Raw genomic sequence first — 14520 nt, forward strand, 5'->3', positions numbered from 1 at the left:
GTTCTTAAAAAATAAATAAAAACTCAAACCTACAAAAAACGACACTGATAAGTTGCGTTAACATTTTTGAACACATTTTTAATAAATACAGAGAATGCACTTTAGGTGAAGAAAGTTCGTTGCTCGCAGGACAAATATTGCTTCTTAAAATCCTTGGAAGATTATAGAAGACTCCAATCGATATGTTTGAAACTATTTGTTTTTTTTTTATTGAAAAGGCATAGTCCAGCAATACTGCAAATTATTAAGGGGTGAACGCCACTTGTAAATTCCAAAAAAGGCAATTTTCGTGAATTTTTTCCAAAAAAAACTACCAAGCCGTTTTTTTCATCTGAAAGAGCACATATTAATCTAGTGTCTGAAATTTTTTGTTGAAAAATATGATGTGGTTTTGTGGCATATGGCTGTCCACGAAACCCTTTTTTATAAAAGCATTTTGCGGTGCCAACTCTAGCTCGAAAACTAATTAACCGATCGTCATATATTTTTGTGGGCTTATTTATCATATAAAGATCTAGTCCTTCATCGACTTTTTTTAAAAAAATATTACATTTTACTGAAATTGTGGACCAAAAAAGTCAACATTTCAAGTTTTGGCTTAAAAACTGACTTGTTTTGTCATAAAACGGGGAAACAATTATAAATAAAATCGATCGATGAAGGACTAGATTTTAATATACATGATAACCTCACAAAATTGTATGAAAATCGATTCATTTCAAAATGTCATTTCGAGAAAAACAAGTGTTTATTTTCTATGCTGCATACAAAACACTATAACATTTTCCCTTCCAAAACTAATATCTCAGGAATATTCTGTGCTAATTCTTCTTTAAGGGGTTACCTCTACTTGTCACTTTCAAAAAATCGAAAAAATATTATTGGCTTATTTTGAAGTACAGGTTACTACCTGTATGTCGTAAAAATTTTCAACTCGATCGGAGCAAAATTGCCTGAGATATGAGCTTTGGAAGGGAACAATTTATTGTGATTTGTATGTAGCGTGGAAACTTTAAACGCGTGTTTCTCGAAACGGCATTTTTGAAGCCGGTGCCAACGATAGCTCTAAAACGAATAGACCGATATTCACATGGTTTGGTGAGCTTATTATATACATAAAAAGCTTGTATTTAAGCGAGACAAATTTTTTTAAATAATTTTTTGCCCGAATTTTGGGCAAAAAATTGTCTTTTTTTTCGTTAAAAGCAAAATTTTGACTTTGACAGCTCACAATTTTTTTAATTGATTTTTTTTTAAAGTTCTGTTTCGCTTAAAGACAAGATTATTAGGTTCTTAAAACGCCCACAAAAATAAACGAAGATCGGCCCATACGTTTTCGAGCTATCGTTGGCACCGCAAAATGCGTTTACAAAAAAAGTTTCTTTGAAAAAAATTCATGAAAAATGAGTTTTTTGGCCTGCCCAACTAGGGATAACCCCTTAAAAGAATAATCATTTGATTTTCTGAAATTTACAATTGGGTGTCACCCCTTGTAATGTTATTACTTTTAATTTCAAAAGAAAACAATCGAATTTTAAATAAAATAGATTCAATCACAAATGGAACATTTTGAATTAGAAGTGAAATTATTACAATTTAAAATGGAATTTAAGAAATTTTAAAAAAGAAAATCTAAATTGGATGTAAAATTACATCTAATAAAGGTGTTGAAAAAAGTTCTCAACTCTTCAAATTTTTAGTATTGTTATAGTACAAATTGAGCAAAGTACTATATTTTTGAAAAAATTTCTCCACCCGATATTTTCTAACTTAACGAACTTTTCTTCAAAAATTTCATTAAAAAAACCAAAACCCCTTTTTACTAATCCTAAATTGGATGTAAAAATACATCTAATAGAGGGGTAGGAAAAAAAGTTATGTTTTTCTTGAGGCTCCTTTCGTTGAGTAACAAAGTAAGTTCTCAACCCTTAATAGATGTGATACATTCTTTATAGTACAAATTGAGCAAAACACTATATTTTTGAAAATATTTCTTTACCCGATATATTCTAAACTTGACGAATTTTTCTTCAAAAATTTCTTTGAAATAAAAAATCGAAACCCCTTTTTACTAATCCTATTTCAACTCATTTTTTTTACTCAATATTTAATTTAATAATATGATGGAAATTTATAGTTTAAAATATGTTTAAAAAGTACTCAAATGTAAATTTATTTATCTTTTCCTCTTCTTCAAAATACCGATAGAAACTTGATTGTGCGCTACAAGAACCTGGTATATGTCTAATTTGGACAGAGACAGATGCTGTGAACTTGCAAGGCGTGATGTGAGGATTGAAATGTTTCTAATAGGGCCATCTAGAGATGAATTGAGTCTTTGTACATAACACTCAACAGAAGAAAGAACTTCTTATCTTTGGGTATTTGATCGCAGAATTTGATAAGAAATCTGGGGGTGTTCCATTTACTTATTTCAGATAAAGAAGTAATTGTTCATAACATTTTTTGACAAAATCGAGAGATTCTAAAAGATATCGTACGTTTATCATGGGAAAACATATATTGGCATCAATAATTCGATTTGATTTGTTGAATTTGTCGAATTTTCCATAAAATGTTTAAGTCAACTAATCGAAAAGGTCAATCAAATCGATATGAAGTCGTATTTAAAACATTTTATTATTATAAATCATTCCATACACTCAAAGAAGAAAATAATAATAAACAACAAAATTAAGCAATCTATTGTTTAAGCATTTTGGTTTAATCGCATAATAGATTTGCTGCTGCAATTTATGCCCTGAGAAACCGATAACAACATTCACTCTGCATATGCAAACAAACAAAAAAATATGTACCACAATTTGATTTTTGAACCTCTACGTTTGCGAAACACAACATCATTTAATAATAAAGAAATCCAATCAAATCCGCCACTGTGCAATAAATGAAAAGCTTGTTTTTTTTTAAGAGAAGAAGACTTAATCAAAAAGTGTTGTTTTGTGTATTTTTTTTTTTTTCAAAGAAATGTCTTCTTATCAACATACCATGCCCATGCAACCAACTCGGACGAAATTCATTACAAAATATCTTGATAACGAACTTAGATTTGTTGCTGGCAAACGAACGAACTAACGAACAGAGTTGGATTTTTCGTACGTTCAACAAAAGTGATAATTTACTTATAAATTAAAAAAAAATCTACAGATAACAAACATTTCCAATGCTTCGTTCGTTTCGGTATGTCGACCAAAACAATAAAAAACCAAATAAATTTTAAATCAATTTCAAGTACTTTAGCTTTAAACTTAAAAAAAATATCTGTGAAGTGCGTTGTCGTTTACGTAAATTTTGTGCCATTTTGCCCTGAAAGAGTTGATGAGATGGAGAATTGCTTCATGGGCTACACTAACAGGATTCGTAAAAATTGAAATGATCCTCCATAATTGTTGTCCAAATATTACAAACAAAAATTCAACTAAACCACATTAAGATTTCTTTTTGATTCCATTGAGTATTTTTTTTTGTTTTTTTTTTTTGTTTTTTGAAGCATCAATAAAATTGAAATGTTATCTTAAGGTCATTCGATTCTGATATGCTGAGGCCAGCAATAAGCTCACGGATTTCAGTGACTGCGCTATTTTAGCCTGTTACTACTGCTGTTGTTTGGCATTTGAAATGAAAAGTGCATTCTCAGAAGATTTCTGAACCCAACCTTATCTTTAATAGAAATTAAGTAATCAGAGATTGTTTTTGAGTGACGACATGCTTCGTGTGTATACCCACACGCGTTAGTCTAATCGTTGTAACATATGGAAGAATTTCTAAAGCAAAATTCATTTAACATATCATCAAGGATGGACACATAAAATAAAATAGGCTTATGAAAGGATAATGTGACAAAAATATGTCACAAAAATTGTTTTTTTTTTTTTTCTTATTCTAAAAAATATTCGTTGTTATCAACCGTTTCCAGGTTTTGTCCACCCACCCACAACTAAAGAATCCTTTTTAATCTTTTACAAAATTTGGAATATTTTTTCTAATCTCTTCATCAAACCTCCTTTCCTACGCTTTGATGGTGTTATATGATGTACACTATAATGTATTTCAACGACACAATTGTTCAGCAGCATATTTCGAAGTCTGCCTGTATCAGAAACTCTGTATATCTTGAGAGTGATGAAAACCAACAAGAACAAAAAACACACCCCCACTCATTGGTGCCAATAAGACACAATTCTTGTTGTTAGAAAAGCAAAACTAGAACTGGAAAAAATGAAATACAACAATCTCTCTAACATTTCCTTTTGCTGATAAGGAAATAGTGTTCGATGTCAAGTTGTTGGTGGTCGTCGTACCACAGAATACAATAACTGTAAATTGAGTTTGGATTCAACAACAACAACATCAGTCAGCACCAACACTTTTGGAATGGGGGTTGATGTTATGATTTTTTATTTTTGGTTATCACTTCCTAGGACCGCCAACTTTCTGCTGCTGTGGTACAAAGTTACTACTTTGTATCGGCAATGCTTCTAAGAATATGTAGGTATTTTGTTGATAGAAAAGGAAAACATTTTTCACCAACGAAAGGAGGAGGTATGATGTCTACAGTTGTTTTTTCTTTCTTTATCAATACTGAATACTTGTTCTAATTCCAAAAATAATTTGTGTTAATGTGTAAATCATTTCATTAATTATAAATTAATTATTTATGAGTAGGCACCAAAACTAGATTGTGGCTAGTTTGGTGAAATATACAAAAAAGGTGGATTAAAATGTCATAAATTTTGTTCGGCTTAGATTCCTAATAGCTTTGACAAGCTTCTTAGTCAAAAACTGAAGTATAATAGTATGATATGTGATATGTACTTACTGGATCTAAATCGGAATCCCATATATCCTTAAGATCGCCATCGTAAAATGTTTCCATGGTGAAAGGAATTTTGACAAAATTGATTGTAATCAAAAAGATGAAAGAAGTTGAATTGATGGCCTCGTCGTTCAGTGATCGAGGGCAGAAATTGGTGTTGTATCTGGCACTGCTGAGCTAATACATCAAGTAATATGTTGGTGTCGGATCTAGAGGATGCGTCTCACACTTACAACAATAAACAAACCAGGCTTGTTGTTGTCACTCACACTTGAATTCGGTGTTGTTGTTGCTGTTATTGCTTGTGGTTTTATTTATGGAATGTGCGTTGTGTGTACTCACTCTAGTTGCATGCAATTCAAGTGAGCAGCGTTGTTGTTATTGTTGCTCTCTATGCTTCAATTAAATTCATGTTTTGCCGTTACTTTTGTTGTTGTTGTTTAGTCAATTATTATTTTATTTTTTTTAGTAGCTGGTGTTTGTGTTTTCGCCTCACAACTAACAAAAAATGCAGCCAATAATAAAATCATTTGTTGATGCAAGAGATGAATGAGTTGGCTGACTGACTGGCTTGCCGTTAATTATAACCCAGTTTTTTTAGTTAAAATCCGTTTATCTTTTATATAATGTTGCTAATTTTATTAATTCAACCACAGGATGATAGTATGACGACTTTTATTTATTTTTCTTTGATGTTGATTCGCAATGCTCCTCTCATCTCACTCTCTCTGATTGTCTACTTTCTTCAATTCATTTGTCTGGCCTGGCCTTTGGGCAAAATTCACCGATGGAATGTGTTGTGTTGCTGCATTTGCAATTGGGGGCGGTGGAGGCGCTGGACTGGCTGGCGGGTGAAGTAGTGGAGGACTACTGCGAAATCTGTTTGAAACCTGTTGCTTCCAAGTCGTGCTTCTTTGGCTGCCTTGAATTGTTTTATTTGCTTTATGTTGCAGTCGACTGAAAATGGTCTGTGTGTTTACGGCTTCTTTTGCGTGGAGTTCTTCTCCTCGTTTGAGGTTTTTGGTTCTGCTTTGGTGACTCTTGGACTGTCTGCTATTCCGTGCGTGAGTGTGTGTCTGTATGTTGTTTTGGCTGCTGTCATTCAAAATATTCACTTGTTGCTAAACTAAATATGAACCGTTGTTTCTCATTTAATTCTTCTTTTTCTATTTTATTCCGTTTCCGTTTCTCTTTTTCTTAGTGGACTTGTATTTTTTTTTAATAAAAACAAAAAATATTTTTGTGTTTGGAATAATTCAATCTTCACTATTCGTTAATTTATAGAGGAGAGACAACGACGGTCGGTCTGTCGCTGGTGGAGAAGGGATGGTGGTGGTATATTTTAATTATGTTTCACTTGAATGTATTATGCATTTCATGTTTGTTGCTTGCTTCCCTTGCTTTTTTCTTGTGATGGTCGGATTTGTTTTGGGGGTGGGAGGGGTTCATTCGGTCACACTACTTCCGTTTCCAATTTTATACTTTCACACTACTTGAGCATTAGTTAATAGACTTATTTCATTCTTTTCGATAATTAGTTGATGTTTTTTTTTATTTTGAACTTTTTATTTGCGAAAAGATAACACATAAATTAGTGACTTTTTTCTGTTGTTGTTACAATATTTATTCTTCTTTACTGTGAGAGTGTTGTGGGTTGGGGATTTTTTATTTAATAATAATTATTAGTTATAAACTATTTTTGTTGTTGTTTATTTAATTATCTTTACACTGTTGCTTGTTGTGTGAATGGTAGAATGTCCGAAGTACGACTGCCACCAGAAACACCACTAAACTAAATGTCGGTGAAATTCTTTTGAATGCAAAGTCAAGCGTTATGTGAGAGTATCTCTGATTGTTGCTGTATGTATGTATGTATACATGTGTGTGTGTCAGTTAGTTTTATTATTGCATGACGGTTTCTCACACCAACAATGGCTGGACTAGCTGCGAAGTATATATTTTACTTAAATTTAATCAAAGAGGCAATCTATACTCTCTTTGGTTGAATTTTTCCTCCCTTGTGAGATTCTCTTAATTTTCCTTTTAGTATCTGTGTGAGGAATGTTTTGTGTGAGTATAACTTAAATTTTCGGGGTTTTCTGTGTGACTTTCCGTACAGAGGAACATTATACGGGTTTCTTTCATTATCGGCAGCGTTTTGTTCTTTCCCTGCCCTTTTTCTGCATAGTAGTGGTGAGTGATAAAGGCGATGGTGATAGTTGACTGAGGATTCCTGTTGCGTTTTAACCGGTCTTATAAAATATGCCGGTTGTCACATTTTTTTACATTTTCAAACTCTTTGTGACCAACACGCTGTTTTACACGCTCTTTCACTGTTACTCTTGCGGGTTAACCATGCTTACTGGTTTACCAGTGTGTGTGAGCACGGATAGATGATACGGCTCTAAGTCTATGAATTTTAATATTAATTCATTAAAAATGCGGTAGTAGTCACCATGCAGTCGAAAATGCCTAAAAACAAGTTTCTCTCGTTTAAGCCACAAACGGAATCAGTGTTTGTTTTCGGGATTCAACCTGTTAACATGTATTAAGTGAATGTTCGTAGGTATTTATTTGCCTTCAAGAAAAGGCCAACTAAATGTTGTCTATGTTACAGAATGTAGTTAAAAATTATTTTGTATCTATATGGAATTAAGTCATTTTTCCATTATAATGCATTATTGCTTTAATAAAAAACAACAAGAACTTGGCCACAACAATTGGAAAATCCACAACACTCCTTAGTTTTCAATGATCGAAATATGTGTATTGAGTTGAACGCAATTCATTGCAAGAAGAATCAATACATTGTAAAAAAGTATATATTTATATTATTCAAATAACACTTTCAGGGCAATCATGAATAAAAATTCCGTGCGGAATTTGTTCACTTTCCTCAATTTCACATTTTTGTTTTTGTTTTCATATTTATGTCCAAATTAAGTGACTTTTATAGTTTTCAACGTTTTAAAATATAGATTTTAAAAGAATTTAACTTTTTAAAATTATTTTCCGTGCGGAAAATTCCGAGGGAAATATTCATGATTTCCCTGATTATATTGTTGGAATATTTGAAATTGTAAAAAGTTGTATCAGTCATATAACTAGACCTCATTTGTTTCAGAAACTTCTGAAATAATGAACATTTTAATTCACTAAAGAAAATCCCTTTACATCAAAGTAGTCTATGAATCACTAGTAACAATAAGTAAAAGAGTATCAGTCGTCTTTGCAATCCAAAGAAAAGGGACAAACCCAATATATACTGTTTTTCTTTAAAGTGGATGAGTAGGCCGATACGAGCTTAAACTAAGTTTGGTGAAAATATTAGGATTTACAAAATTTGGACTGAATCTGGTCACTGGACCACTAGGCATTTTAGACCTTTTGGGGACCTTATCTTAGGAAATATGGACTTGCCCCCGAAAAAATTGTACCGTCGCAAAGTGGACCGTGACCACAACCTGCTGCAAAAAATGTCATGCCGATCCGACAAGAATCCCTAAACTGCATTTGCGCCAAAAATGTGCGTTTGAGTTATCGTGCGCTCCAGCCAGCAGGACAGACAGACGGAAGGACATGGCGAAAGCAACTCCAAATTGTCTGAAACGAATTTCGTCCAAACATACTTAGAGTCTAAAACCATTATTTAGATGAGGCACATTTTCATCGTGTCAACGTATATATACCCTCTTTAGCCTAAAGTCTGTGGGTATAAAAATCGGATGTGTGGACCATGAAAAACATATTGGATTGGACATATGTCTGAATTGTGAATACTAGCCTATAAAACATAACAGCATATGGGAAATTATTGATTTGGTAAGGTTGAAAAGATTTATGAGTTTTCCAAAGTAGGTATAATGAAAGAAAAATGCAAAATTCACCCTATATATAGCGAAGACTAATTGGGCCCCCTTTTGAGAAGTGCAAATGTCTAATTCCTTTGGATAATTCTTTTCTGATGGCCGGTTGTAGCACCGGTCAAGTTTGCAGAATCATTAATTTCCATGTTTATAGAATCAAGACAATAGTCAAGTCTCTTTACTGATTGACCTATCCGATGTAGTGCACCAAAATCCCTGCCCAGCGGTTGTCTGCATCACAACAAATCTCTAGTAGTAGACATTTGTGTGTCTAACAGTAATTAATCGTCAATATCGTTTATATTTAATTTGGTATTGGTATTAATAGCGACTAGCATGAGTATCCGATTTGTTTTCATGTTGTTTTTTTTTTTTTGCTCTTTTGTGGTATAAAGTGAATGTACTTTTTAATCTCAAAATTTATTATGAAAAAACGTTGAAGAGATCCGGTTTTTAAAGTGGCAGTGGCGGCATAATAATAATGATGGCTTGTGTAACACACCACAATCCATATATGGAGGAAAGAAAAAAGTGTTTACAGCAGAAATATTTCAGAAATGAGCATAATGGATAGTGAGCATGGTCTCAATTTTTGTTACGTTCTCCAGCGTATATCGCTTTCTGAGCCAGAGAAAAGATAAAAAGAAGTAATAATGAGGTAGATGTTTCCAAACACTCTGAAACCCAAACGTAATGGGATAGCCTTATTGTCAATAGTATGCAGATACAAAAAATCCCTTGACGGTGTTGGAAAAACCCAAATAAGTTTCCAATCATTAGCTTGTTCGATAAGCTTTTAAGTGAATGTGGTTGTATTGTTTTATTGTATGTTTTTGTTTTTTTTTTTCAATTCTCTTACACTTTCTTGAGAAAAATGCTTACAACACAAGAAATAACATGGAGATTATAATAGAAAGAAAATATAAAAAACAATACACTCGTAACCAAAACTATGCAAACAGTAACAAAATTTAATTAATTTAAGAGAATGTACGTAATAGGTAAAGCTCAACATTTCTTGATGGATATAAAAAAATTTTAAGGGTTTTAGATAAATATCTTAGAGAACATTAGGATCATAGTAGGTATAAAATATATAAATAAATGGGGGCAAGGCATACTGAACAGGTTGTGATGTCACACCAGCTAGCATAAAGAAAATTTTGATTTAATATATTCAAAATAAGTCGGCAGCACCACCTGTTCAATTTGCCTTGGGTGGAAACCAACCGCATATTTATTTTTGTGCTACGCATAATCGACAACCATGCTACATATTTAGCACTCGGCTGGCTATTCGTCACAGCAAATATGCAAACGAGGGATTTTTTTGTGATTAGTGTTGCCACCGCGCGATTATATTTATAATAAGAAAAGATACATATTTCATTATTTAAATGATAAATTGCTTATTATTAAGGGGAATATTATTAAAAAATACTAAAACAGAAATTGAAAATTCCATATTTAATTATTATATATAATATTTTTTTTTAATGTGGCATTAACATTTTTAACTCTGAACTATATCATTACTGAATATTGAGCAAAGACAGATTATAATCGTGTTTACATTAGTGTGCCCCATATGAGTGCTTAAACCCGAATTAAATAAAGTTCATATCTAAACATTATTTCACTTTCCATAAGTTCATGTTAACACTTTTGATCTCTAGTGTATACACTCGTCCAATCATATACATACATACATAAAAATGTATCTCCCAGACGAACAAACCTCAATTGTGAATTCCAGTTTATGATCAATTTTGTTTCTCTTTGCTTCTCTTTTCATCGCTCTCTACAAGCCAATCTTATGTACTAAAGAGGCAAGATTGATTTTTTTCGAAGGTGTCCTACATTTGAAAATGTTTTTTTCTGCTTGGGAGTCCGTCTGGATAATATATGAATGTGTATTTGGCTATAAACACGCACACACACACTCATCTGAGGATGACAATTGAGATTTTTATTGATGAGCATGCCGACCTGACTAACAATCAGAAAAAGGTTAGGGTTGCAAGTGTAAATGACTTTTATAACCTGAACCAGCAAACAACTACAACAACACCAGTGCAAACGGGTTCTAACCTTTCGTTTTTTATCACTTTTGGACTATACACAAGGAGAAATACATCTTAACAGACACACAAACACGTGTATGAGGTATATGATGATGCACCCATACTGAATGCATTTGACTATAATCTCGGCCCTAAGATGTAAGAAACACCGTCTTGTCATTCCATGTTGACTTTCTCTCAGCTTCAGTCTCAATGCACACTGATCGAGCGAGTGCACTTGTCCCTCATACATTCGTTCGCTGACCCGTCCACTTGTACAACAGGTGTTTACAGGGTGAGGTGTATGAAGGTTGTTTTTCTCCATAGAAAAAAACAAATAATGGTGAAACATGCAATTATTAGGCATGGTGCTACTAATACTACTACTACTGTTGTTGTATCTGATGTGTATATATAGCACATTCTGACATACATAAATGAATGTTATCATTTTAGCTCAGAGTGGGGATTCTTCACAATGATTATCTCATGAACGGGAATTCACCGTTTTGACAGTCGCTTGGGTAAATCCAAATAAATTACAATTATTACAATACGAGTATTCATATGTATGTGTGTACATGGTACAGGGGACTTTTAACTTGCAAATACCCAAAATCACAAAAGAAGAACCCGAATCGGGTAAGGTGATATAATATGAAGACCTCAAAATAATTTTGGTCGGTGGGCATATATGAGGGATATAAATACTGTCAAACCAAGCACAGCTTGATCCAACATAAGACTACCTCTACCGTGATTTTAACAGGTTGATGAACGAACCCAATACTTTTACTGTGGAGGGAATAGCAATTGACAATAGAATAGTGGCTTAGAGCAATAAGGTTTTTAAGACTTTTTATAAAATGTACGACGAATATTTATGTGTTGCATGTCTCCCAAAGCCTAATCTCATTAACTTATCCAATGCAGACATATCGGTCGACGTGAATAAAATCACTGATACAAATTAATCGTCAAATTTCATTACATTTTAAACATTGTGATTTGTAGCTCATTTTCCCAACACATTAGAGTTTTGTTAAATTATTTCAGCATTGTTTTCCTGCGGTTTCTCATCTTAATTAGTTTTCACTCTAACTCTTTCACAAAAAAAAAGCGATCGAGCTAAAACAAAGCCGTTACCAATAAAGGCATTGTTTCAGCTACCTGTTGCACAGAATAAATTCATCGAATACATTCGTACTTGAATTTTCATGTCATTCACAGAGATTGTCTTTGTATAGCTAGGTATGCTGATAGGCATTTACATAAGTTAACGCTTTAAACAGGTTTTGAAGCTTCAAGATGAAACTATCGGTTAATATAATATAATTATAATACATGGTCTGTTCCATTACGTTTGGAAATGGTAAAACCGGCAAAAGTAGAAAAAGTTGTAAACTGCTTTTCGATTAAAAAGTGGTAATAATTGCAGACTCTTGCACGTAAAAGAACAGAGCTATAATTATAATATATAATTTTTACTACTAATCGTCAGGATTATCAGAAGGCCTAACTTTCTTATTTCGATTTCTAATGTTCTTTATCTGTCAGATCCTTAAATGAATATGTTCCCACATGTATCCCCGAAGGGAGAAGTGAGACTTGTCTCATATCAATGAATGCACCCGATTCACATTAGCAAAATGATATGGAATCTTGTAGATAAGTTTTATAAGGCCATGTTTATATTATAGGATTTTGCAGGGTTAACCTTCTTCATGAGGATTTGTTTGACGTATATGTAATGGAATTGACATTTAAAACCCAGTGGGTTTGTTAAATCCGGTTATGTATAAACGTACTATAAGTCTGAAATACCCACGAAATGTCCCCAACATTAGGCTGAGGGCTATTTTACCACCGTTGAAAATGTGATGTTGTCTGGCACTGGCATTCAGTGCGCAAAGCGGGTGTGCCTACCTCTCTACCGTGGTGGCAACCCATAAATATATGCAACATGGCATGACTATATTAAAATGAGAGGGTTGATTGTTCGGGTAGTCACGAGATATATAGGCGGGGGTTTGGAAATTTCGATCATCTCAAAACATTATTGGTGTCCTATTCGGTCAGATCCTCAACTCCATTCAAAAATTACTGAAGATCTCTCAACTTTGGATGAGTGTCGGAAATTTGTGCTACAAGTATATGAAAGGTGTGATCTAAAATGAGATGGATATTTATTTCCGTCTGACGGATAGGGTTGATATAAAATTTATGCTTTATTTTTATACGAGCGTATATTCACTAGATTGAAAAAAATTGGAACTCCTAACCCCTAATTTTTTTCATTTGATTTAAAAACCTTATTTATGAAATATGGCGATCGGTTCAGGTTTGGCACGGATTAACCAGTTCATTGTTGTGGCTAAAAAGAGAATCCTACAAATTACCTATAAATGGCCATTTTACTGCCACAACAATGAACTGTTAAATTTTTCCATCGATTAGAATATACTTGTGCCCTGTAGAGTGATTTCCTGAAAATTAACCTTTGGTTCCCATACAAAGTACTATGGAAATAAAGACCGTTCGGGGCACGGGTTATCGTTAACCGATCATCATACATTTTTGTAGATATCGTTTTTTAGCCACAACAATGAACTGTAGTGGAATTCTGTTACTCATTTTTCGGGTTACCGACAAATATCGGTAAAATTAAAATGCTTAAAATTTCGGTAATTAAAGAATTTTTTCGTTAAGTTTACAACCAAAACGAAATTGTCGTTAAGTCCTACCGATATCAACACTGTTGTCAACTTTTATTGGTTTCTTCATTTATAATTTTGCGTTTTAATTTTACCGATTTTTATCGGTAACTCTAAAATGAGTTACAGAATTCTACTACTTTAGCGAATTTTCGTGAAAATTCACCTTGGCCCCATACAAATTACTATGGAAACAAAGATCGCAAGGTTGACACGCGTTAACCTTACCCGATCGCCATAAAATTGCATATATAAGGTATTTGGATCAAATGGAAACCAGTAAGGAAAGGATCAAAGTTGGGCGTGGCCGACTATATAACACCCTACATCACTGTGAATATGTAAAATATATATGGGAGCTAAATCCAAATCAGAACATATTTCTATATAATTTTTCACATTTATTTGTAGACCAAATTCCGTCACATAGTCCAAATTTCATTGAAAATATATGAGAGCTATATCCAAATCTGAACCGATTTCGATATAATTTGGCACACTTATTTCTAGGCCAAATCCCGGCAAACATTCCAATTTTTATTGCGTTTCGTGCATCAAATACCTAAAATCGGCCGAGAATATATATGGGAGCTATATCCAAATTTGAACCAATTTCTATATAATTTGGCACACTTATTTCTAGACGAAATACCGTCGCACATTCCAAATTTAATTGAAATCGGACATATATTCCTTAAATCGGGCGAAAATATATATGGGGGCTATATCCAAATCTCAACCGATTTCTATATAATTGAACACACTTATTTCTAGACTAAATACCGTCGCACATTCCAAATTTAATTGAAATCGGACATATATAGCCAAAAAAAAACTATCTTCCCCAATTTTCATGCGAATCGGACAATAAATGCGACCTGTACTTTGTTTACAAAAATACATGGACAGACGGACAGACAGACGGACATGCGTAAATCGACTCAGAGAGTGATTCTATGTATATCCCTAAAAGGAACTATGCGTCTATCTCGTTTCCATTTGCATGCTACAAACTAATGCACAAAGACATAATACCCCTT

At 33.3% G+C, this 14520-nt stretch overlaps 1 protein-coding gene across 2 annotated transcripts in view; it reads right to left on the reverse strand.

Moving 5' to 3' along the window:
- Positions 1-14520, reverse strand: part of CrebA (Cyclic-AMP response element binding protein A) — a 220645-nt gene that overhangs the window by 25840 nt on the left and 180285 nt on the right. The window contains exon 1 of one of the 2 annotated variants that reach the window (XM_073984693.1): positions 4841-6638. The exons of the other annotated variant lie outside the window; for it this stretch is intronic. Coding sequence (XP_073840794.1) covers positions 4841-4897 — 57 coding nt within the window. The 5' untranslated portion in view covers positions 4898-6638. Of the gene's footprint in view, positions 1-4840; positions 6639-14520 lie in introns of those variants that run through there. 2 annotated transcript variants of the gene reach the window in all.

This window comes from Musca autumnalis, unplaced genomic scaffold (genome assembly GCF_047663935.1).
Source record: "Musca autumnalis isolate F117 unplaced genomic scaffold, ASM4766393v1 scaffold_4, whole genome shotgun sequence".
NCBI classification, from domain to species: domain Eukaryota; kingdom Metazoa; phylum Arthropoda; class Insecta; order Diptera; family Muscidae; genus Musca; species Musca autumnalis.